Consider the following 27,617-nt stretch of genomic DNA (forward strand, 5'->3'; position numbering starts at 1 on the left):
CGGTCGGGAAATTTTCCAGCATTTCGCAGCTTTTTGTCAGCGAGAAATCGATTCCTACAAATATTTGTAAACGAAATAAAGGCCGTTCCCAGAGAATTTCGAAGCACTTTCCTGCGAAATTCACGGAACCGTTTCACCCTCGTCAACGATCAGAAGCATCGCGTGTTACGGCGCGACATCGCGTCAAACGGAAATCGGTCCACTTTGGCGATGCGGTCGCAAAGGGGCGAACGAGAACTAGCAAACCACCCGCCAATCGATGCATTCTTGTACTCCGCGAAATAAAACTGGAACTCCTTTATACGTCAATACGTGAATATCGAGGCTGAATGTATAATAAATAACGTTGTGCACGTGGACGTACATACGTCCCGTTTATTCCTGATTCTGTTTCATTACACTGTCGTCATTTAATATAAAAACAGAGATGAATGACTAAGAAAAAGCATTTATGTATTAAAAACTCTGGATTTCTATATAAAATTCTACGCGATTTTATATTTCTCGATGTTTGAGGTAGGAAGAGTAGAATTTAAAAGTTCTTGAATATCCCTGGACACGGAATTCGCGACGCGCGTTAGATTTTTTTTATTTAAAAGTTAGTTACCACTTGAAATTTTGGCTGCGAACACTTTTATCGGTGGAATTGTATTGAACGATAAAGTTACGGGGCCATACTAACAATTCTGGTAGCTAGCCACAGTTTAGTCGCAACTCTGTCCACGACATACCCCTTCCTGTGGTTACCAGTATTAACCAGGTGCTGGGTCGTCTGTTTAGTACTATAGTAAACTTCGAGAACGTCATTCCTCGACTCCACAACCGCTCAGTCCTGGCCAGCAATACATGCGCCATTCCCAGCATTGGAATGTCGCTGGAAACTTTTCGTATTAACGCATACGTGCATAAAAAATAGAGAAACACTTCGTTTGAAAAGTATAAACCTTCTAAACTCCTTACAACTTTGTTCAGACATTTTTGCTTGAAGAGAAACTCTGCCAATTTATAAAATTTGTGTTATTCTATATCGTCCAAGGAAATATTGAGGACAATTGTGGTGGGTGCCATAAACCGCGCAATTCTATACGCATCTTGAAACGGAGGATCTCTTGTTTTTTAAATTATCGTACTCGATCAACCAACGCCTGCTCGCGTGGTTCTCCTCTTCAGCGTCGAGCCGTAGACAATGATTTTCCTCACGTACCAACCTCGTCAGCCGAGCACAATACGGAAAATTGCAGTGATTACCGACTTTGTCCAACGAGGACCCTTTGTGTCAACCTTATCTAACGAACGTGGATCAAAGTAAAGAATTCCTGCAGAGGCGGCTCCGCCGCAATCGTTATTTGAAACGTCGCGTCCTCTCTCGCGACGATTCGAATCGATTTTGCAATCGTTGCAAATAGAAACGGAGATGTGTACCGTTCAATTTGGTTTTAGTAATATTTTTCACGCGCCGCGTGAGATATTTTTTTAAATCATCATTTTTTTTCTTCCAATACATGCGCGTATATTTTTCAAAACGACTTATTGGCCGTCGATGAAAAATCGTAGGGAATATATCATCGCTTAAACAGGTGAATACATCTACCCTTTTTTTCCGCTCCGTTTATGCTTTTCCTTCTTTCATCCAGCTTTGTTACCATCGATGGCCACGGATCACAGTAAAGGACCAGTGCAGCGTAATGTAAACAGTGAGCAGAAAAGAGCAATCAGTGGTAAAGATAAAACTGCTGAATCGTATCTGAACCGTTCATCGCAGAGGGTATCTTTTTGTTCCCAATGATAAAAAGAGCCAGTGAGCCGAACTTGTCACGGTAGCCTCTCGTTCACAAGTGAATTCACGTTTCACAGAAAATATTATTTAATCGCCAGCAGTGAACGATGGTCACGTTAATAAGCGATTTCTTGTTAAATACACCTCCCCTTTATTGTACTTCCCATGGTACTTCAATAATATTCCACGAGAGAAGTTCCAGGGGTAGTAATAATAATTTTAATAAGGACGCAATAGTTTCACAATTATATCCGGTATTTCCGCTGTTTTGTGCAGTAAATTTTCCAGACAAGAACATCGGGATTACAGTAAAAATTAAATAAAATTTAGCCTGATTAATGATTCGAGATTATACGAGCATTCTAAAATCAACCCCGTGATTAATGGCGCGTGGTTACTGAGTAATTTCTAATTAAGATTAATGAATAGGAGGAACAACCGAAATATTATCGAAAAACATGATTATCTCCATAATCATAGATCATTAAATCGATGTACTGTTTATTACGATTAGAAATTACTAATTTAATTTAATGACCATACCGGCTACTCCCAATTATTCTACATCCACCCCCAGGAATCCTTTGAACAAAATATCTCTGCAATCGAATAATCGAACGTACGAGATCACAGATCGCAGTAATTAGAGACACAGAGACGGTTGACAATTTCCGCTGTACCGGACCGTGTAAAGTACCAGAGGAACGATCGAGCGTCGCCACGTAAGATATCGGAAGTACGTCGAAGCGTAGACAGGATATTCCCTGCCACGCCTAAACCTTGTAACACCCGCATAAAGGGACGTGACCCACGTCTGTGATCCACACCGGGTTGCCCGTCATCGTTGCAGACACGGCGTACACCGAACAATTGTCTATCAGCAGAGGCAGCCGAAGCGAAACGATTCGAGCCGCTGGAATCCATCCGCAGAACAGATACGCGTATATCTCGGCCCCTGCTTGTCCATCGGCGTCGTTCAATTTTCCGTAATGGCTTCTTTCATCGAATGACGTTTCATGCCCCGCGACCATCGTCGCTCGATCCTTCGAGCATCCCGCAAACGAACTGTACGTTTGGAGCAGCCGCGTACGCTGTTATCTTAGGAAATTAATTTTTTTTTTTCGATGTTGTCCGTAGAATTACGATCGAAATCTCTGTTTTCGATGATAAGAATTGTATCGAGTAGGACATCATGACAGGATTCCTGGATATCATCGATTTTACAGTCTGTGAATTTGGTAACATCGTGAAAAATGTTGGTACGAAAAATTATGAGGCACCCTCGAAACCAATATTTATATGGCAAGTTATATAACAGTCACGTTCGCTGCTTCGGCAGTTCTAGTGTTAATAACGAATAGGATTTGAAAAAAGGAATGCCGACACGCTGCGACAACAATTTTCAACACGCGCTCCGGTGATAACTTACAATCAGCTCCAGCCTGCAGTTTCCGCGGCGAAGAGGCTTTTACAATATTTAGTCGGTCTCCCCTCTAATTTGGAACAGTATCCAGCAATGTAATCACGAGGAACAAACAATTTCCATCTGTGTCAATTAGTACACAACATCAGCCGTAGTTTGTCTCCATTCTAGCCTCGGCTTTGATCAATATGAAACGACAAGTAGATGCTCTATTCGTGTAAACTGCCTGTTTTCGTTAAACCGATTTAATTACGATTCTTTGCTTACTTCAATACGTATTGCGTACACAGATTCATAGAAATTTAAAGAGAAGTTTCGTTCATCTGAATCGTGTTATTGAGCACCGCACACGCGCGTGAAAATTACTTCGTCAGCCATATATGCTTACACGTATGGACTCTGTCATTTAAACTAGTACGTGATAGTAATCCCCTTTTTTCCACGGTGACGAGGGCACAGATGGAATAACAACTCGCCTCTTCCCCAGCCATTTATTACTTGATTCACGATTGTCAGATACCCTCGCATTATTTCATCGGGTACGTACATACGTGTTCATCACCCTCGGTGTACATATAACGCTGCGTATACACTGCGACAACGCGCAGGCGAAACCCGCTCGTCTTTATTAAGCGTTAGACGAAACTCAATGCGAATTTATGGGAAAATCCTCTGAGGGCGATTTATGGAGGCGAAAGCGCGGCAAGGACGCCCCTCGCCCCGAGGGGCGAAAATTTCCGATCGATAGAAACCACTTCGGAGTGATTTTTGAAGGCTACGAAACCGCGGATATTAACTTTAAACCCGGAATCGCAAGGTGATTGCGAGCTCAATGAATCTTGAGGGTGCATCGTACGCATCGATCATGGAATTCACTTTGCGACTCACCGACAAACCTCCAACCGTAAGTTCCCTTCTCTGATATTCATCACACTCGTATCAGATTCGTCGAGCACGGATCGTTTAACTCGAGCGAAAGATATGTGGTCCCATGCGCGAGGTCCACGTTGGTCAACGCGTCGAGCCACCCCCTTCGCCGCCCTTTTCCATTCCATTCTCCGGGCCGCGGGGATGAATGAGTCGAGTGGAGCGCACTCTGGGGATGTCACCGGCTTTACAATCCCTCCGACACCCCTTCTAAGCAGTCGGGGCGCAGACTAGTCGCGCCACCCCTTTCGCGGCTCTAAAAATAGCCAACTCCACTGACGTCATCGATCTGTCGCCCCTAGACCAAACTATTCCAACCTGCTCCACCTCTAAAAAGTGGTCTCCCGACATTAACCACGCCGTTCGTCGCCGTGAGCGATTAAATTGTCGAAGTCCCTCTGAAAATTACCGTTTACCTTCGGCTAACGATAATTGTCTCTTGATAAAATATTTTTCTTCGCCTTAAAGGGGTGCACTTCTTCGATGCCCACTCTCACGACTTCAAACGGATGGCATTTTACTGAAGCTTGTCAATAGATGACGGATTTTGTTCACGATGAACAGATTGCAAACGTGCGTCGATTAACACTGGAGCCTCTAATTACCCCTTTTCGGTCGTCATTGAAGAATTAGCTCGTCGAACGAGGACCTCTTCACCCGATTCCATCGCGAGGTTTCCGTTCTACTTCACGCGCGTATCCACCCCTTGGTCGTTCAAAAATGTATCGTTGAATTATTCATAACGCGGTTTCTTTTCGACTGCGTTAACGTCGACCAGCACCCTTGCCCATCGGGGCCTCTCGTCTCGTCGAGACGTTCGCGCGGCGAATACAAACGCCGCTCGCGGAAAAATAACCGCGATCATCGAGCACGGCTCGCACGCGCCACCGAGGGGTGTAATAAAACGCGCTCGTTCGCCACGTTTCTTCGTATAAATCAAGGAGTCACCTCGAAACTTGCCGCGTTAAATACGAGCCGTGAACGTCCCATCGGTGCACTTTTTATCCGCGATCGCGTTTCGGATTAGATTCGTTCGTAGAACGCCTAGGAACGAAGCAATCGTTGCGAATGTTCGATCGAGACATTTTTCGTTCACCTGTCTTCGTTTTTAGAAATTTATTACGTGCGTGCGTATGAGAACAGTGAAAGTGCGGTTTGCCTTCTGTGCGTTTAAGTGGATGATCGACTGGCGAAATTCCTGCGGGCTCTTTTAAACGGAATACGTTATAATATCCAGAGGAGCGTATCAGCTGGGCTTAATACAAATTTCCGCCACTTCCAGGTGACTTATGCGCATAAATCTTGTTCTATAATCAGAAATTTTTGCAGTTTGACAGATTTACGAGAAGCGAGTATCTCCGTGTTTTATGGTCCTAGTGAAACATTAAAGAAACTCCGGTGTAGATATTACTGGAGTATATTACAATAGCGAGAACGTAATGCACGTCACCTGTGCATCGATCACGCTTTATTTCCGAGATTATTTACGCTCCCACTTCGACGAATTGCTCGAGACAATAAATATCTATTACTTCTACCTGACACGTAAAAAAAAAGTAACAATTAAAAATGAGCTCGCGCCTCGAATGCCCCAGATTTATTCGAAAATACCGAGCTAACATTAATTACAATTTAACCAGGCACGCGAAACCACGGGAACTCATCGAATCTACGCGTGCATCCGGCAAAATCGCGCGTCTCATCCGAAACCACCCCCGTGACGCGTCGAGAAACGTTTGACGCGGAGGATCGCCGCCGGGCATCGATCCACGATCGCCCACGGATACGATCGTACGTGATGTTATCGCGTGAATCGGGATCCATCGTTGATATCAACCGTGCTGAACATCGGGAAACGAAGAAGCTCGTGCTAATTCTGGGAAGCTTTGTCCGGCGTCGATGCTCTAATACCTGATTACGTATGCGTGCGCCCGTGTACACGTAGGCCCGCCAGGATTAGAGACGATCCGGACAAACGGCACCGGTCTGTTCCACTCTGGTTTAACGCTGAGCCCGTAATCGGCCCCGTTACGCCTCTTACCTGGGCCAGCCAGGCCTTGGCATATCGAAAATTCACCACTGCCATTCATTACGGATTATCCGTGGTAACTAATCGCCGATCCGGAAGAGTATATATCGGTCCCGGGTACGGACGGTTCTGGGGCCGAGCATCGGGCTGTATACCTGGCTAATTGGACGGCCGTCCACCTACGGGAACGACAGTCGTCGATGTTTGTTAGGCGGCTGTAAAATCACGCGGTTAATTGGGTCGACGGTGTCGTTCGCTCTCTCGATTACTTGCTTAGAAAGGGACTCGATTAAGGGGACGATTGTCTCGCGACTTGCACCACGATTGGTTCGTTCGTTGGCTACCTGTGAATTGACTATTCGAGTTTACCGGATCGCTTCTAAACGGGATCAGAACCGAGTATCCAGCAAGAAATTCGTTTCCTTGAGTAAGGGAAGGGATAAACCGACAAATTTCTTTTTAAATCTGTAACACTGGATGTGTTTGTACAAAATGTTTCAATTGCTTATTTTGTTTTTAAGTAGCCTCTCGTTTTCCATCGCGATTTGCACACCGTAGTTGGAAAGCTTTATTTATAGCTGTACAATAAGATTCGATTAACGACGATAAGGGTGTCTTTAGGTACGCCCAACCGCTTGGAAGACAATCTCTGGACTCGTTAGATCGATATGTCCTCTCGTCGGTAGAGGAGACCGTCCTTTTAAATAGACTCAGACACCTTCACCTGAGCAAAGTATTTATAAAGCTACCCCCGTCCTTCGAGTCAACTGTTTCGAAACGCTCGAAAAATGGTACGCTTGCCCGTGAAATGGGTATTAGGAAGATTGATACTTACGCGGCTTTTTCTAGAGGATGTCTTGACATTCGTCCAAAATCTCAGGGGAAACACCCACGCGAAAACTCTGAGCAAGCCATGCTGTACACCATATACAATATCTCTCCCTTTGCGGTCTGCCGGAGCCCGCCGTCGCGCTACCCTCGCTCCTCCATTTGCATCTTGAATTTTCGCCGTTTCTTTCTTGGCAAACCTCCCGTTGAACCCGGCTAGGGAACCCAATGTACATCTCCAGCACGCCTGAGAATTCCCAGGCCAAATTCCTCTAACTAAACTGAGATTCACTGCTCTGCGGACACCGACGCCTTCGCCACGATTGTTCGACGTTTTAGACCGTGGAATTAATTTTGAAGATGCCTCGGACTCATTTCCGATGCATTCACCGTAGAAAATTGGTGTTCCAAGTTCAGATCTACAAGAGACGTTCACTTTAATGGTTCACACGATGAGATGAGTTATTAAGCAAAATTTATCTCAGCTGAGCAAGGACCTATGTTAAGTGGACAATTTTATAGAACAAACACGTGAAAAAGATTTTTTCCATAACGAGCGATACGTCATTCTGAATAATTACAATGTCCTTCATCGCTGCGTATTGAAATGATAAAAAATAATTGTTAAATATCAAATTGGCGGCGTGGAACTAACGCGCTCCATCAAAGTGTTATTGTGAATACGCACCAGCCACAACTGGGGATGCGAATAGAGGCCCAACTTTGAGGAACGCGAGGCGCCATTGCCGGGAAAGTTATGGACGTTCGAAACATAGGAAGAACCGATTCCGTCGAGCACTATAGGCGGAGGAAAGTTTCGCCCAGCGTGGACGAGGTTGGTTTCAATCGGAAATGGGCTTCCAACCAGCCGAATAAACGACAATCGAGCCGTGATAGACGACGGCGCAATTTAAACTTTCCCGTACTTGTCGGCTTATGGCCTTTTCGTTCTGCGAGATGGCCAAAAATTTTCGGGACGTCAGCTCCAGAGAATGATGGCAGAAAACGACGCTGGTGACACACGCGGAAACTCGAGATTCCGATGAAGACGATCAACGAATCGGTAAAACTTCTGGCGAACGTCCATCGAGGACATTTACTCATTTTTTTTGCGCAAATATCATCAGAATTAATAGTGTCAGGATATTAAACGAGTACATTATCCATTTAACCGCTGGATCCATTTAATTAGACGCGGTTGGTTATCAATTATCGAAATTCGAAATTATAACAAGAACAGCTAAATATGGTGCATCTATACAGCACGAACGCGTCCGCGTTGTTCCGGTGGAATTCAATATTCCAAATCGGCAACAGCGTTTAGAATAGCCTTTGATTCGCGACCGCTCGAATGACCGTTTCGACTGACTTAATTTCAAGTTTCACTCAGACGGCGCATATTAAGTTCCCGTCTACTTAGGCGAGCGAATCGAGGCAAACTTGCCTAATAAAATATCGACGAGATTGCACGTGTGCGTAGATGCAGCAACGAGGGCTGCAAAGAACCAGACAGTTTCACCCTAACGAAAGTTTTAAAGTAGCTTAACTTCTCGTGCCTTCGCGAGCTTGCTGATTCTCTTTCGACGACGAGTACACGTAAATTTCAGATCAGTTTTTTTAATTCAACGTGAAAAAGCTGAGAGATTCGAATTGAAATAGCGAACGGAATATTCACGGCGTTGCATCGGTCAGCCAGCACCGTCCGTCGTTATCAGAATAAAGACAATCGAAGGTGTTGAAACGTGACATCGCGTGCGAATCGATACTACTGGTTAAAACGTTCGGATGGAACGAATGGAACCGGGTCTGTTCGCACGCTAGGAGCTCTTTCAATCCGGTGCAGCCGGTTTTTACGAGCGCAACACCCGCAAAATTACATCCGACCACGAAGACCTCGGATTTCAGGTGTAAGTAATCACGTATCGGCCATTAGTACGCACCGCGTCGACTGCTATTTTCATTTCGCGCGAGTGACGCTGATATAAAACGATGGCCATTAAATATGCGAGCACGGTGAAAGAAATTTACATTTTGGGGAAACGAATGCACGGCTGACGAAAAACTGATGCTGGGAGAGAGCTGTAATAATTGCACGCGTCTGTCGTGGTTGCATTTTTTGCGAATAATGAGGAGGATACTTTAAGCTCGCACGAGACATTGCCGTTACTCTGAACGAAATAAAAACGAAACGAAGAGAATAGGGTATTCGTTAAAAGAATTAATATTCCATCCTGAAAGAAGTTCGGGGGTGCGATTAGTATTTAAATAGAGGGAGTCGCGCTGAGAACGCTAAGGGTTAGTTGCAGAGTCATTTAAAGTTCTAACTCGCTAGGTGTCTGACTACAGTTCAGCTGTTTGTCCACGAAAACTAGTCTTCCCAGAGTTTAATCGTAAGGTTATCCACAGCATCGCAGGGTCATCCTTCTTGCAGCCACCGCCGTAATCGGACATTGATTTGTTTGCCTGCTGAAATTCACCAGCGCGGTTGCTGTATAGGCTGTGATTTGCGACGAGCGCAAAATATAATTTGCACGAGCTTTAATATGTTATAACGATGAAAAATCTTTCTCAAGTGTAATGGCACAATATTTTTACGTTTGAAATTTTTTTTTCATTAACAGTAGCTTGTATCATAATTATTCAGATTGCAGCATGTAATTGGATTTTTCATCCCGTAATTAAATTCCTCCGTAAAACAATGCCACACAAGGCTGAAATTAAAACCTCATTTTCATAATTGGAATTATTGAATTGCAACAAAATGGAGAATTAACTCTCAGGTCGCGGGATTACAATGCTTTGGTGTGTGTATGCCATGAACGAAACAGTAGGAAGCTTCTGCTAATAAGTGTATATTGTGGAGTAATTTAAAAGAATATAGAACACTTCTCATTAGGAATAATGGTATATATTCGCATGCGTAGCGTTACTTATACTTATTCTCACTCTATTTCCATAGTTCTGGGTCGCACAGCACATCAACAATGGAAATGATAAATGTATAGAAAGCATTCGCGAAGCCAGGCTTACGACGTGCGATGCGTATCTAGAAAAATGTTGATAAATCTACGAACGGGTGGAAACGGCGTGCATTTAATCATTCTATTGTTTAATTTTCATAAACTGCGCTAAAAACATCTGGGCGAATCAGGTTTCAACGAGAATGCCACTGTGACACGTAACCGGTGATATTCTTCCAATCCGCAGCGTTCGGGGATTATTTTTCCATTTTGGCATCGTTAATTAATTCAAACATTAAATGTCAGTCGGTAGAACGTGATTCGCGTATGAAATTTTCAGTTAATCCCAATTTTGATGGAAAACGGGAATTATTTTCGTTTGAAACGCAACGTCACTGAGTAACTGTCGCCGGTGAACGCAGAATGTACAGACGCATTTTATCAGTGTTCACATTTTCTGAAAGCATACCTGAAATATTCAGGGAAACCACGGTTGCTCGAAAAAGTGGGAAAATTTCAGACACAGCGGGTGCTTGAAAATGGGTAAACGAGACATATTAAAATATTTCTCTATATATTAATGAAATCGTAGGTAATGGATATTAATACAGGTTTTCTATTTATATAAATGCATTGCATCTCGATGACATTGCATCCCATATACAATTGCGCATCGCTCTATTGATTGCAGCAAAGCTGGACGGCGTGAAAACGTACATGCGAATGAGAAGGGTGCCGAAGCACCTACAAGTGAAGGTGATCAAGTGGTTCGACTACCTTTGGTTAACGCAAAAATGTTCGGACGAGGAAAAAGCTGTCAGCTGTCTTCCCGGTAAACTTCTCCTAAGTTTCTACTTGAAAAAGCTCGCTTTCGTTTAGATCAAAAGCTATCCGTTTTCAAAGGCAGAGAAGAGACGTTTAAAACGAGCTAATTTACTTCCACAGCAAGTAGATGGTAACAGCATTCCATCTTGTTTCTAGTATAAACAGTGTCTTATTTTTTAAGTTCTTACTATATAAAAATGCAAACCATGAAATTTAAAAAGAAAAAGAAGACGATTTAACTTCGTTTCTTCCACGTTGGAATCACCTTTTTCGAAATCGTCGCCCCCTCCAATCCAATCGTCCAAATCTTTCCACTTCACTTAACAAAAATCAGATTCTCATAGCTACAGGAGTAAAAACGCGAGACCAACCACTGATAAAACAATTCTGTCGTTGCAGACAAACTGAAAGCGGAGATCGCGATAAACGTTCATCTGGACACGCTGAAGAGGGTGGAGATCTTCCAGAACACGGAGGCTGGCTTCCTGTGCGAGCTGGTGCTAAGACTGCGGCCCGTTCTCTTCTCACCTGGCGACTATATTTGTCGCAAAGGTACCTCTCTCGCGTTCCTTTTTCCGCCCTCTTCTTTTTCTCCCCTCCCCCGCCCCGTTTCTTCTTTTCTCTTTTTTTTACACATCGCGATACGCTTTCCCTGGACACGGTGCTTTTGAAACGAACAGCTGGAACCGGGCCAAGAAATATACGACCGTTCGCAGGGAGTTGAAAAGGGTTGCGTACCCTTTCCACTTGGCCTCGTTGCCAATAACGTTTCCGAAAAGTGCAGTTACGAGCGAAATACTTTATTTCGAGGAATAACTAACCGCGGCTGAAATTGAAAGTATCGCCAGCGTTGTCTGCAAGTTGCAAATCATTTTTTTGCACCCCCAGAAATCTGATTGATACGAGGAAGCAGCTTTATCTAGTAAATGAACTCTTTCCCTTTCTTTTTCTTTTTGAACAACAGTTGTTAAAAGGGGAAATCGTAAGAGGTTAGTTCTAAATCGCAAATTAGCAACAATAAGGGTAAAGTAGTTGAGTTATTGCGCGCGTGATCGGTTAAATTTAACAGAATTTAGGTACACGTGGAAATTCTCCTGATTGGGGTAGCATTCTCGATACTGTATAGGGGTTGACGCTCGGACAAATCGCTGGGGAAACAGGACATTTATTTACATAGAGATAGTCAGCGCTTGAAAGGATTACCACGCGTATACTGAATCACACAATGATAAAAGTTTCGAGGACTTGAACGTTTTCAAACAGGATTTCTGCGAGCGGTATACAGGAAGAAATTCCGTAACAAAATGTTTGATACTCGAGAAATTGATTTTTTTTTGGAATTTACTGAATAACAAATTTCGAACTTTAAAGCTGATCATATTTTAAATAAACGTTTGATTAATTAGACCAACACGAACGCGCGTATTAAAATATTTCATATATTTTTAACCAATATTTAACACGTGCATAAAATGCATATGCTTGCACAGAAATGTTGACATTAAACAGGAAGGTGATGCAAATTTACATTTTGTTTCCGTAGCCTATAAATCGGATCTGTGTTACCATTCTCGAAGCATATCTCAGAATCCAATTTATATAATATATTAAATACATTAAATCCGGCTAACGTTAACAATCAATCTTCGAACACCCTGAAATACCCAATCACTTTCAAATATTAAACGCACGAAAGCGAGGAGAAGAAATGTTGCACGAAAAGTATCGTAAATGGATCGAATCGTCGACTTAATCAAAACCAGTCGAGCGTGGAATAGTTTTCGACGGATACATCAACAATCGGTCAGTATTTCTCCAGTGGATCGCGAAAAAGGTCGTGAATAGCCGGGCAAATAATCTTCCCTCTCTTGGGAAGATGGGAATGGTGAGCGACAGGGGAGAACGAGAAGGTAGAAAAGGAACAGAAAAAGAAGTCATCGTTTTCCCGTCTCCCCGGTCCCTCCATCGTTCTGGCAACGACTACCGTATGGACCAAGGAACACGGTTCCCAACCACATTATACAGTTCTTCTGGTCCTCCTCCCGTCAGAAAAATTTTAAGGGTTGATTATGGAAGCCAAAATGACCGTAAGATTACACATCACAATGTACGTTGGTACATTAGGATGTTCCAACTTTAAGCAATGATTTTTCAATATTTTTGTAATAAGACGTGCTTTTTCAGTATTACGTTAACATAGCAAAGTAATAAGCAACGTACGACTACTTTAACGCTGTTTGGAAAGTAGAGATGAAAGAGAATATTGAGACGATCCAAGAAAGTAGTAGAAAATAGGAATATTCAGACTGAACTAGGCAGACGCCAGTTGTGCCGCAGTGATATAGTCTAAATAGAGTCAGACTAAACTTTTCTACAAGTTAGCTTCTATTCCTCTGAAAAGAATTATCTTGCGAACGTTGAAATCGTGATAAAATATAATCAAAATTCTCTCAATTGCTGTTATAAAAATTGTATAATATGCACGAAAGTTGCAAAAATATTTATTGTAATAGAAAATTAGTAGATATCGAAAACAGTGAAAATGAATTAATACGTAATGCAAACTATGTCCAATATAATTAATCCAACTGATATTCGTCTACTTGGCATTCACAATTAATCTCTCCACGATACCCAAAAACGATCAAACGTTAGAATCGTTTAGCTACTCAAACTAATACAGCGAGCCCTGTACAGGCAAACGTCTAACGTTCCACAATGATTGACAAAGTAAATGTACGTTCCCGAACGTGCATTGGAAATCACGTCGTGACATCACTTGATGTAGGTTCAATCCCCTTAAGTAGAGCAATGAACAGAGTACCGATCAGATGACGTGGCAGACAGGGAATAGCAGTTGTAGAGCAGAAGAAAGTGCGACGCGTGCACCCGTGCAACGCCTTCACCCCGCTGGATGTAAGGTTACAAATGAAATGAATTCCTGTGGATCCTGTTTCAGGTGAGGTAGGCAAGGAGATGTACATAGTGAACAGAGGCCGGCTCCAAGTGGTGGCTGATAACGGGAAGACGGTCCTCGCTACCCTTAAGGCGGGTTCTTACTTCGGGGAGATCAGCATTCTCAATATGGGGACTGCAGGTAAAGAGTGCGGTAAATATTCCAAGCGGACCAGGGGCCTGTGAGCTGTTCCCCTCGTATTTCACAATCACGTTATCACGTTTCACGTTCTTACCACTCTGTGAGAGGGCAAGCCGTCGAGCCGGTATGAGCTGATCTAAAACCGATCTTGCTAGTAACATTTGTTTTTTTTTTTCTCTCGTACTCTACTTCTGTCACCGACATTCCTATTGTCGAATTCCACTTGCCACCTGTATTCGACGATCGCGCAACGACTTCACACGTGGACTTCGTGTCGATCGACAACAAGACGCGGAGGTGTTTCAGAGTGTTCAATTAATTATCTACAACGTCTCGTTTCCATTTATTTTTACTTATTGGTGGAGAGAGGTATTGCATCGAACCGTGAATAATTTTTATAATTACTCGCAGCAAGATTTTGGGGAGGAAATATCGAAAGGTGCAGATTGATTGAAGCTGGCTCTGATCAATATTCACGCGTATGCGTTCGAATATAAAAGTTATTCCCTCCCCCATTGTCTCCACCGGGTATACACGGACAGTTTCGTGTATACGTACTTTTCATCCTGTTCCAATTTTAAGGATATTTTCGAGGGAATAATAGCTACGATCGAGCGAAAAAAAAAAAGGAAAATCGTTGCGAGATCGTCGATGCGTATTGGACGAGGCCCGTGACACGTATTGCCCTTTAGCCTTTGTCCCTCTGTTTTTTATCGATTACCCTCTCTCGGTCGATAAACTAACACGGTCTGCATTGAAAACGTAATGAATATCGCGCGAAAATGAACTGGTATTTTATCACGCGAAGCCGCGACTTCGGCTGTGATAAAAATACGGGCAGACAACGCCTCCGCGAGAGGAAATCAATCGCAGCTCGTGTCGGTCGATCGACGCGACCGGACAAAGGTATACTTTTAACGATTCTTGTTTTTTCTTTCCTTTATTCACGCCTTGGTAGTGATGTTAGAATACTTAGCTTAGAATTGACCCGTTTCGAAGTTAGACACGCTTCTCCAGCATTCTCTTCATCTCCCGTTTAATTCCATTCGCCCATCGATTTGCTTCTATGTCACGCTGAAACCTACGTTTCGCTTCGATTTCTCATTTCCAATACATACACGGCAAGAAATATTTGTGAGCTCGAATAAATTTGATACATTTGATTAATTAATTTAATTATTCGCGACGATTCAATTAGAATGGTAACGTTTCTGGGATAACAACGTGCACGGTTTTTTTTGCTGGAAATATAGGAGATATTAAATTTGTTGGATATTACAAATATTTCCCTTCGATTGCATTCATTTTTATCATTTCTTATTGTCCCTCAGTGCACTGTTCATGTTTCATTATATTTTTCACGATTCTCCATTTCTCCATTTCAATCTAATTGTAGTATTTAATAATTATTGTAACTTAATCGCTCACTCTCTTCACGAATGTGATTAATCTGCATTCGTGTTTGACAGTTATCTTTATATATTTATACGTTGGTTACCATAGTTCGACTAGGAGGAATAGTTAGAACTTGCGATCTTTGACAATAACTATGATCACCGCTAGAACGCATGACGTATTTAATGGTACATATCATATAAATGTAGAGATATTATTATTAATTAATTAATCGAATGGTAATTCGAAATTAACCAAAATTTGATACAAAAATGTTCGAACAAGTTTTCAAGGAGAGACCATAATGTGTCACAAATCGATTTTTATCAGTTGTCGAAGATTTCAAATGTATATTTACTTAATTGAATAGCATGTTGTAATTTCCCAACGACTTTTAATACAAAATTATTCTCATTGTTGAATAAGAAAGTGGAACTGCAAATTTTAACAGGTACCTATTCGAAACGATGTCGACTTATATCGGCGCAAAGTGGATAAATCCCTAAAGATAACATTTTCTCTTAAATATTAAACCAATATTCATGTGTACAAAAATACCGATTCTTTTGATACCTACGTCTTTAATATTATCGATAGCAGATTGAAATTTGCAGACATTTATCGATGCTATCGATACAGTATCACTTACGTATGTACATTTTACACACTTATAATGGAACGTTTGAGCGATCGACAGAATACATTGATTGAATTAATTATTAACTAAACACGTATTTCTTCCATACTTAACAACCGCTCAATATAAAATTTCTGCATGTTACAAACATTATTCACCCTCTAATAAATTAAATCTTACACTCTATCTGTATCGAATAAGCTGCAGTAAACTATTCCCTTTTACCACTTTGTCAATTGATTTGCACCATCAATAATTAATTAAATATGTACAGTTTCAATGTATCTTTTATACGTGTACGTTCAAACATATATTTCTATCCTTTAAATATAAATGTTTCAGTTAGCACTAACAGTAAACGGATCACGTGTATCAAGTTTCGAAAAAATTGGAAAACAGGCTGTTTAAAAAAATTGAAATGAGAGAGAGAGGCATATTTTAATGACGTTCTGAGATAGCAATCTAGCAGAGAAACAGAAAATTAAATTCAATAATTGACGACATTTAAATTAAACTTAATAAACCACTTTCGATACGCGATCGACATCAATTGCCTAAGGAAAGCAGCCTATTTTTGTTATATCTAAATCGTCCAGGATACTGCGAAACATATTAGCAGAAATTACGGTGCGGAATTTCCAAACCATCCGTTGTCTCACACTTTTTCATTACAAGTATACCACTCTCGTCTAAAGTGTCCATCAAAAGCGGAACGTTTTATCCAATTTAAGCGCACCAACACGACTGAAACTTTTCGTATTTTCCTAGTTCGCAATGAAATTTTCCTCGAGCATGATTTTGACGACCCATAAGCCAGGATTATGCTTTGATATGGTATTAAAGACGTACCGCTAGGTGACATCGACGTTTAAAGTAGGCCCGCGCGAACGGGCGCGGTGTCAAGGAAGGATCGATCGGTCGATCGATTCCGGGCGGATACCAAAGAAAGCTTGACGCATCTTGATAACCAATAAATGGCTACATCGACGCAGGTAACCGGCGAACAGCCAGCGTGCGCTCGGTGGGCTACTCGGACCTCTTCGTCCTCAGCAAGAAGGACATGTGGGACGTCCTCAAAGAGTACCCCGCGGCGAGAATCAGGCTGGAGGCCATTGCGGTTAAAAGGTTGGAGAAGTACAAGAGGACACCTGACGAAAAAGGTAAGAGCTTTCATCCACTGTTTAGATCTATAACAATACGATACAGCGACGAGTTCCATCCATCAACACGTTTGCATCCATATAGAAACCCTGTATGCTGTATAAATCAAAAAGTGGACCAAGCGAGACAATGCGTGTCAGAGACTCGAGGAGGTCCTGGTCCACGATGCGTCGATATTAAATGCGCCTGTTGAATTCTAATTAATTGACTCCGAAGTTGGACACGCGATAACAAACGCAACGTATCTTCCGCGCATTTCGAGGCCATACTTTGCGCTGGTCCGTGCCGCAGTAGTCGTGAAGTTCCAAACTGCATGGCGAACCGGCTACCCGCGTGTACTTGTCTACTTTGAAGCGGTAAAGTTACAGTAAACGGTATGCGCGTATGTTTATCAGGATGCGTGGGCGCGCCCAGCGACTGCATTGGCTAGACACGAGAGAGGCGGTAATTTAATTAAAGAAACTCACCGTGGTTAAAATGAGAGACGGTCCACCATTGTTGTCGAATCGCAGCCAAAGCCGCGTGGCCTGTTCGCGAACAAAGGACCCTGGCATTGAACAAACTGAGCAAGTTTCAAATGAATTTCCGCGGGGCAAACAAAAGGGGGTGAAGAAAAACGTACTCGCGGGGTAACCCGATATGAAATAACGAGACGGGGGTTATATAAATGCGTTTTAATTTTCTCGCCTACCAGCGGCAGCGTTATTATCGTGTTATTTAAACAGTTGCGATTGAAGATATACGCTGCGTTGTATAAATGTTTTAGTGAAATAAACAACGGAAGCGCCTGCGGTAGAGCAATCCTGTTATATCGCTGTATACAGAATGTCTAACGTCAGGCTAGCTGTCACATTGTTCTCCAATTAAATTCCAACGCAATTGCACAACATGAGATAAACTTTAAGAATCTAGCACAGACCCTGTAGAAACTAAGAACATTTCTTCGAGCATGAACTTCGCGCTCCTGATTCGACACGTTTTATATACTCGATACGAACTTTCAGCGTCGATAGGACGATGTCAGAGCACACCAGGGCTGGTGGAGTCGCGAGGTCGTATACCGCTGGAGGAGATGTGGATTTCGCCAATGGACACGAAGTCCGCACACGCGTACTCGGCTGGACACTCGTTGTTCTCGCCCAGTCCAAGTCCCGTGGCATCGCGCGGATTAGCCGGCACCGGAAACAACGTCGGCGCGAGTGTTGCAAGAAGCATGGATAGTCCAATGAGTGCCACCAGCAGCGGCCACAGCAGCGAGGATCAGACAGCCAGGGCGCCGCCGTCAGCGACTACGCAACCCTCCGCCATCAGACAATCCGCTCACCCTGGCAAGTGTTTCCGCCTCGCCTCGAAATTCTTTTCTTTCTTCCACCTTCTCGACCCTCCTCCTTGACTCGCGGACACGAGATCGATCGGTAACTCACATCGCGCGTCTCACTTTTTCCAGGCATTACCTCGAGCAGCATGACGCAGCTAGTCAGCGAGGGCACCACGCCGCTCTTGGGCACCAACGAAGCTCTGCTAGCCGAGATAAAACGTCTCCGCGAGCGACTGATCTGCTTGGAGTCCGAGAACGCGGCGATGAGCGCGAAACTGAACCAACAGCAATGGGAGGTGGAGAACCGATTGGCCGAGATCGAGATGCAGATCTGCGGCGCCAGCTCGTCCTCCAGTTTGGAGGACAACAACGAGAGGAATCGGGAGAGTATCATTTAACAAGAAACAAGGCCGCGAGAACGCGGCAAAACTAAGATCGCGCGGATACGACGCTATCTGACCGATGCTACCGACGACAGGTAGAGCGAATCGTACCTTATTCTATCTCGTCCAATTGGTTGTACGCATTTCAAATAAACGCGAGCGAATCCTGTTACAGATACGCGGCGGACGATCGAGAAGAATTAGAAGAAGCTAGAATCTCCGGTAGGTCCAGCGACACAAAATCGATTGGTAGCCTCAGTCAACATTTCTTCGAGAGCGACGAGGACGAGAAGTATTACGGCACTTGCAACGGCTACGCTTCCCACCCCGGCAGCAAGTCGAACTTATTGTTATGCAGTGAGTGCGACCAAAAGACTCGTACCTGTACGTATAGACCACAAACACCTGGCTCCTATTCGATTAGATACGTCGAAGAGCGTTTCGACGAGCGATACCAGGAACCGGGAACATCCCGCGCGTACAAAAGTCCAATCCATACGTCTTCACCCCGGTCATTGTATCACGATCAGGATTATAGCGGCCAATCGTCATCGCCTAGATCATTGTATCGCGAGCAGGACTATCAGAGTCGAAGAAGTTGGTCAAAGAAATACGAGCAGGAGGAGGACCGAAGGGAGTACGAGGATAGGGATCTGAAAGAGGACGACGACAGTCCTATCTGTGAACTCTGTCACGGGAATGGCCATATTGTTCATTGTGAACATTGCGATTTTTCTAGTGAAGGTGATTTAATATGCTTCCGATGCCAGAGCGACGAGGGTTCGTCGAACGGCCAGAGTTGCCCCCGTTGCGAGAAAAGCGAGAGGATACTATCCGGTAGGGTAGGCTCGCAAAGGGCGGCAGCGATGTCCAGTGACGAAGGGAAGTACCCGGTAGACGCTGTTGTAAAGATCCAGGTAAACGATCACATGATCGACGTAGACTCGGACGAGACACCGGAAAGTGACTTGTCGAGTAGTCACCATCACCAGAGGAGCACGATGGAACGTCTGGATACTATCGTTGAGGCAAAGGGAGACACTGCCAGTGAGAATGACGAGGAAAATGGCGGTACAAAGTTAAATGGAACTAGCAGCGCAAGATATCTTAATTATATGATCGTATTGTTTCTGTAAATAATCGTGGTTCAGAAAGCTGCGGTTGAGCTATGGATTCTGCTGGTAAATGGAGAGTATTGTTTCGTTGAAGTTAGCTGCTGAACGCTGCTACGAACGCGCAAACACCGTTCTTAACAATTCTGATTAGAACTTTTACACCCTTCGATGATTTTACGCTCGATGTTTCGTTTGCACGACATAATACCGCATTGAATTGCAACCAAATTAACATAATAGAGAGCAAGATATCCTTCGCTGATATATTACGCTACATTGAAATTAATGAATATTGTTTCTGAAGACATTAGACTATGCTCGTTCTGTTCGTAAGGGCTTACCGCACGCTTGGTAGTAGAAATTTGAAGGATCGACTTACCAATTACTCAACAACGACACTCTCCATCCAAGACGAAGCACCTTCGGAAGTGTTACTTCGCTGCACGAGGAGGGATCTATTGATCCGTACGTGTGAAACATTTTCGAAGTGCCCCGTACTTGACAGATTGTTAGACACCGGAATTCGTTGCCGTATGGTATTTTCGGCGCCGTGGCTCAACTCGCATGTAAATAAACTGCCAAAGGAACATTCATTCGTATATCGTAGGACCGTATAGGTTAATAGGTAAACTCGTAATGTTTCAAATGCTACATGAGAGAATGAGAGAGAAATATCATACGTGAGAGTGAAGAGGAGAGAAAGGAAATGAGAGAGGAAGAGATGTTATATTATGTTCGACACGCGCAGTGTTGCTATGAGCTGAGATCCGTAAATGCAACGATCGACACGATTCCATGCGCGACTTTTAGAATAGGTTTGTGCAGAAATCATGTTTCTCTTCATTTACACCTCTGTCTTCTTCAATTTTTCATTTTATCGTTTTATTTTTTAAAACAATTTTTCCAATTATCATAGAAGACATGGGTACTTGCTGCGTATACGTCAAGCAAAAGATACAAATTGTACGAGTATTAAGTGCGAACGCATGAAATAGGTTCTTCTTGTATTGCTTATTAACTGATGGAGATTTTTACACAAACCTGTACTAACTCATGTTCGGGACCAACTAAAGCCACCATCTGCATCACTGCTTCCAACTTTTGCTCTCATTTTCGGTCATTACCTTTCGTAGCCTTCTTTTCACGTTCGAAACATGAAGATAGTGTAGATAATACATAAGCAAACATCTATTAATACATTCCATTGATCGAATAGATGCTTAAATATTCGTTTCCGTATAATTTAACACTTTTTATCAACTCTTCATAAGAACCCCCTACTATTGTACGTGCAATCTCATTTTGTTATGTATCCTTCGTTTCAACGTACTAAAAGAAAAACGAGATACGAATCGTTTAATTATCATTCCTATCGGCGAAGTAACAGTTAATTACGGGGAAAGTAAACTTCAGACTCGCCCGTTTGCGTCGTAAAAAAGCAGCAACAGAAAAAAAAACCAAAAAAAAAAGAAAAAAAAATAGAAAAGCAACGGAGAACACAGAAAATTCCCCCGAGACTACAAAGTACGAAGTGATTTGTAATAAGAATAGCGACTTTTTTAGTATTTATAAGTAATCGGATAGACTTTAATAGTAAAATACATTTTTTTAATGTTCACCTCCCACTTTGTAAGCAGCCGCATTTCCCGCTTGAACAGAGGAGACGCCGATTTATTGAACGGGACGCGTCATTTTCAAGAACACCGGAGGAACAGTTGGGACGGAGGGAAGAGAAATGCGTACACGTCGCGTGCTCGCACTATTTAACCGAGAATACTATCAACGGACGTATTAAATGCGAAAGGTTTTGCGGGATTTGGATTGTATCATCCGCATGATACTGACAGCGATAGACATTATCAACAGATACACTAATAAGTCTAATAAGCGAATAATTGTAAGGCGTACCGATATCCAATGAAACTACCTTACTTTGAAGCAAGGGTGTAATAACTCGAAGGAATGAAGGAACTCCTACTGAATTATTAAAACGTTTACATTTTTAAACTAATTCCAATCAAACGCTTGTGCTATGTATATATCGCGATTCCAGATTATCTCTATCCCTGTATATTTCTGTAAACGAAGAAGAAGAAGAAGAAGAAGAGGAAGATTCAACTAGAGGAACACTAGTGGTCCGTTTTGTTAAAAATAACATTTGCTCGCCTTAGCGCCTTTCATTTTTACAGTTTGTATCGCGTGGCTGATTGTAAAAAATGTTCTAGCCGTTTAAAAGTGGTAATATACACGCATTCGCGCTTTCTCTCTCTCTTTCTCTCTCTCTCTCTTTCTCTCTCTCTCTCTCTCTCTCCCTTTCTCTATTAGTGGAATTATTCAGGGGATCGAAAAAGTTGGAAAGTTACCGCTCGAGTTACTCCATCTTTGCGACGAGGTATCGGGTATACTATTCTACTGCCACGTTCTAAAACTAGAAGGAACTTTGAAATCATTGAATACCTAGTCCTATACACATCATCGCGAGAAACATTGCATAGGAACCACTCTGGACGACTAAACTTTCTCTCCATTTATTACGCGCGATCCCATTTATCCCTGATCTTGATTATCGATTTGTTAGCATCGTGGGACGCTGTAAGAGAGTCCATCGTGATCGTGGACGCGACTCGGTATAGGATAGCGTCGTTTGTTAGCGATTTTAATAAAATGGGGAGAGAACATTCAGTGAGATTCGAATGGGAAACGGAGTGCGTTTAATCAAGCCTTACTTATACAATTATTATCTAGATTATTATAATAAATTTATAAGCATGATTTATGTACGTACATAATAAGTATGTCGGCGTACTTTTAATTATAGCTGAGAGGATGCTGTGGACAACGATTATCTCTGAGCAACGTATCACTTAATACGTATTGCATACTATATTTCAGAGTAATTATTCTTCTGTTAAACAAGGAATACTTTTAATCGTTGAAATTTATTTATTTCCGTTGAGCCAGCTTCGCGGTGTTATATAGATGTATCCATTGTTAACTATACTTCGATGATACGATTTATTTGCATTTTTTACTCGATCATCTGAACATTGTACAAAAGTTTGTTGACGAACCATAGTCCGTTGCTCTCAGCCATCTTATTTCATAGTATAAAATTCGAAAACAGAGCATTACAAGTGCTGAATCTATGAACTTATCCAATATTGTAAGCCTTCCAATATCTTATTATGTATTAAACATTGTTTCAGAGATGCTAGATTAGACGCCCCAAGCTCCGTCTTAAGCAAACATTTCTTATCTTTACACGAACGAGCAAAGTGCTTAAACATAAAAATGACATCGATGTATGATTTTCAACCCCCAATCGAAACGTCAAATAACGTAAACCTTAATTTAGCGTCAATGTCACTTTTTCTTTTCCACGAAACAAAATCGTCACTATACAATTGATCATATGCAAAATTAAAAAAACAAAAATTCCAAACACACACACTCGAGTCTGATTGCGTTAGTGTCTCTGAAACTTTGGAACGCGAGTCAGGAGTAAATTCGACGATACGCAGGATCGAGCTCGCTCCGACTCGCCTTAGTTTTTATTCGATTTTGAGAAACTCGAATTTACACGATCGATACGATTAATGAAGTGATCTTCGCGGTATAAATCTCCTGACGACTGTTTGCATGATATTGATTTTATTGAGATGTTTATTGATGTTAAAAACGGGTGTGTACAGAGATCGTCGTCGACGTCTCGCATTATAGCGAAGGCGATTCGTGAAAGTTTGTTAAATAATCGAATGGCACGACGTTGTCCGAACGGCAACTCGATTCTCGTTAAAATATTCAATCGATATCCTGTGCACGGAAATCTTTGAATCGTATTATTAATATTGTTACTGTTATCGTTTATTTATGAGAACATTAAAAACGGAATGCACGGACATTCGATGGAACGACGCGCATTCGAGGTCGATGAATTCGGATCGTTCAAACACATTCGTCAAACAGTTGCTCCTGCGAGAATTTCCCTAATCATTTTGTGAATGATAACGACTTTGTGCCAAGAAATATATTTGTTAAACGTATTCGCGAGATTTTGTAAATAAGAGTATTAGTCAATTAAAGATATATCTGAGATTAATCCTTTAATTTACTTCGAGTGAATTTAATGCCAATCGTTCAGCTTCTATAATTTCACTTCTGTAGATCTGACAGATTTACGCGTTTTCAAACCAGGAGTATCTTTCTCATAAAAGTCATAGTGACGCAATGTAGATATCTCTGAAGTTCGTGAAGACTCAGAAAATTTGTTCTTACACTTATCGTGTTCGAATGTCGAAATTGTGTCTGCCTTTCGCGCGCAAAATGATTTAGAGAATTCTTGATACACGTTTCAATTGAAAGTTTACGCAATAGCTTTAGACGAATTTATGTCAAATAATTAATTATCTGTAAATACTTCAATTAACGCGAGGAATACGTTTACGTTCGTATCAAGGATTAGTGTAAATGTTTGCAATTTGAGTATTTGCATAGATTATTCATTCGTTTGTTAAATATATTCAGCTCACAATTTGTCTCTGTAAGTTTTAAAAAATACCCTGGATGATCACAATGGCCGTTCTGTAACCATTGAGCAGTATAATGTAATACTAAAATTTTCAAATCAAATTTATTAGCATTGAAGTCTCCAATCTTTTATGAACATTTTTATTTCTCGAGCTGAGTATGTTTTCAAAGCACCGATATGTTTGAGAGTAATTAATTCTTCGACAGATTCGAGGGAAAACGTAGCAGCGATCGATTTCGTCCTCGTTAATCAACTTTTTTAGTTTACGCATCAAGGAACTGTAACATTAAAGACTACATAATCCGGTTTCAATATTCGTCATCTCGCTATCTCGGTTTCTTATCACGACGCTTTGGCGTTTAAATAAGCTATCCGATAAAAGTAAAAGAAGAAAAAAAAAATGAAAAAGAAAAGAAGAAACAAGAGGCGAGTCTCTTAATGAATGGTCACTCAGGAATAATGTTATAATGCGATAATTGAATATTAACATTTAACGAACAACTTTTTGTAAATAGAAATATAATTATAAGTATAGATATAACGATAAATACAATATATATATATATGATAATAGTATGAGTATAAAAAAATACTTGAAACTCTGTGCAGGATGGTACAAAAGGTGCCGCGCGATCGGAGGGAGCATTGTTTCTTTACATAAACAAAACGTACAACAACGGTGTGTAAAAAAGACGGAAGTATGGAAATCAGTTGCGAACAATGAGATGAAAGAGATCGCGCATGCCAACGAAGGTAACGATCATTATTAGAGAACCGACCAGCGAAGCAGTATTGGCGTACTTGCTCGAATTTAATTGGACCGTTTCCTTTTCTTTATTGTACCGTTTTCTCCGATCAACCGCCTGAACGACGTCACCCTGTACAACTTTACGATTGCCCCAATAAAAGATAACAAGCCAACGAGATGGCAATGCGTGTATGGAGAGATATATGTGCACATGAGAAACAAGGCGAGAAAGAGTGCGAGTAAGGGATTATAGGAGAGAATGCAAACGAATGGAAGATGTGCTATGTGAGAATCTACTTCCGATTACAAAGAATTGACCAAAACTTCGGCATTAAGGTATAACGCGACACGTGTTGATGATCGTGACTGTCAAAAGGGGAGGCATCAACTAAGCAAAAAAAAAAAAAACGGGAATCATATGTATAAACAAAATGTTAAACAAAAACATATAAAAAAAAAGACAAGCGAAAGAGAAAACACGGTGAAAAAAGGGAGAGAAGAAAATATCACGGTGAAACATAACTGCAACCACACAATTATCAATTACACACGTAACAAGCATACATACATACATACATACATTGCGTGCATCATCGACTACGTACTTGAACATAAATTATGTCTACCCACGCGAGTATGCGCGGATTTTTGTCCATTTCTACACGTATATCCGTTTCCTCCTCGACGATAGAAGTTATTTTTAAATTTTCGAAACTTAGCTGCGCCGCTCCCACGTGCGAGTGTCTGTACGATCGGATGTCAGTAGGAATTCAGAAATATAAATAGACAGATTGAAATTGGCGAAATGTTTTCTTTAAGAACTACTCCTGTAATCACGTTTAGAACTATTTCTTCCTTTTATTTCTCCTTTTCTTTTTTGTGCCTCAGTTGCGTCCACGCGATACGTCTCATTCATCGAAACCGTTTGGAGAAGCTGAGGCTTCCGGTACGAATAAATGACAGTTTCATATACCAAATTTCTTTCTTTATGTCAATCACGTGTTACTTTCGAAATGAATTGTTAACTCCCCTTTCCTTTTCTGTATATTCGATGTATGTATGCCTAAAGAAACGTATACGAGTTTGGTTCACATATTAATGCTCGATGACGCCATATTGGCGTCATTTGAATTACGATTGTTACGTCTGTCTAATGGTTCATATATGTAATCAATGTGTATAGTGATTCTGTCTTCTTAGTTATCAGATCAAAGTTATCAAATTACTTTGCAGATATTACGAATATCATATGTTAGGAATTAACATAAAACAGGCTACTGGTAGTTAATCACACGACTGACCGACCACATTGAACAGTTAAGAAGAAAATCAAAATATGTACATATCCTGTTGTGGATATGTACTTTGTTTGACGTTAAGTGGCGCAAATACATATGAATTTTTTATAGAAATGTAAAACAGTGATGACAAAAAGTTGCACCACTTGGTGAAACTTGTAATGTACACGGACATAAGGAAAAAGTTGGGAAGCACTAATATAACTTATTTGCCACTAAAAAATGTTTAATACTGATACTGTTTGTCACTTGAAGATTCAAGAATAATTATTTGACTAAAAGTATGGAGCGTCTTTCTCGTAAGCCTGATTTTAAATCGATCTTTTTCTTCGTCACCATTCGATCGATACAGCTGTGTATAGAAGAGTTATTTTCTCACGTTCTAATTCGAAACGCTATTCATATCGAAATACGTTATTCATCTATTATTTCATTAATATTTTATGTAACAAACTGATCGGTGGCGGGTTAAGTAATGTAGTTATCATTAGAAGTTCATAAATAGTTTCGTAAAAATTTTGTAAGTTACGCTGTGCGCCACATTCCTTGAATGAAGTAATAGAATTATAACTAATAAAAACTGAACTCAGCGATATGTTTCAATGCGTCACTGATGTGATTTTAACCCTCAAGATATTTGATAAGTGAGATATATCACTGTTTCAGTACGTTAAATGTTATGCATTTATTCCACTTGTCTACATGTATAGGAGCTCTGACGTTTGCAGCGCTTTTTAATTTTTTTTTATATTTTCTACACTTTGACATTCTGCATATAATAATATACGGAACATTCGGCATAACAATCGTTAAGCACTTATACAAGTATTTTCGTTCGCTTTTACGCATATAATCCGGAATTACTAACGTTGCATACTGTTTGGTATTCGAATACCAAAACGATTGGTGCATTATGATTCGCCCGTTATTTTCAGTGAGTCATTCACTAGTTTCTATAATAGACAACGTGATTACATAACATCTCGCAATAAACCATAATTTATTTTTCTCTACTATATTTTTTACACTTATTACTAAAAATAAGCATACCTGATTAAGTTAAATATCTTAAATCGTAATGCACGATTGCTGTATAAATATTGATAATTCTCAAGTACACAGTGAATGATTAAAATGTTTGTATTATCTACACATATGTACATAGAAT

The 27,617-nt window shown here is 41.3% G+C and overlaps 2 protein-coding genes across 2 annotated transcripts in view; both read left to right on the forward strand.

Moving 5' to 3' along the window:
* Nucleotides 1–19,073, forward strand: part of LOC143423164 (uncharacterized) — an 84,380-nt gene extending 65,307 nt beyond the window's left edge. Inside the window, exons 9-15 of the mRNA XM_076894287.1 lie at nucleotides 10,636–10,776; nucleotides 11,169–11,321; nucleotides 13,729–13,878; nucleotides 16,891–17,058; nucleotides 18,064–18,385; nucleotides 18,493–18,855; nucleotides 18,936–19,073. Coding sequence (XP_076750402.1) covers nucleotides 10,636–10,776; nucleotides 11,169–11,321; nucleotides 13,729–13,878; nucleotides 16,891–17,058; nucleotides 18,064–18,385; nucleotides 18,493–18,775 — 1,217 coding nt within the window. The 3' untranslated portion in view covers nucleotides 18,776–18,855; nucleotides 18,936–19,073. The remainder of the gene's footprint in view (nucleotides 1–10,635; nucleotides 10,777–11,168; nucleotides 11,322–13,728; nucleotides 13,879–16,890; nucleotides 17,059–18,063; nucleotides 18,386–18,492; nucleotides 18,856–18,935) is intronic.
* LOC143422660 (uncharacterized) lies at nucleotides 18,928–19,980 on the forward strand (the record flags this gene model as incomplete). The annotated part of the gene is made up of 1 exon (XM_076893461.1): nucleotides 18,928–19,980. A coding segment is annotated over one exon (969 nt), but the record flags the coding sequence as incomplete, so codon positions are not given.
* Between the last annotated feature and the right edge of the window lie 7,637 nt (nucleotides 19,981–27,617).

Source organism: Xylocopa sonorina, chromosome 4 (genome assembly GCF_050948175.1).
Source record: "Xylocopa sonorina isolate GNS202 chromosome 4, iyXylSono1_principal, whole genome shotgun sequence".
Taxonomy (NCBI): domain Eukaryota; kingdom Metazoa; phylum Arthropoda; class Insecta; order Hymenoptera; family Apidae; genus Xylocopa; species Xylocopa sonorina.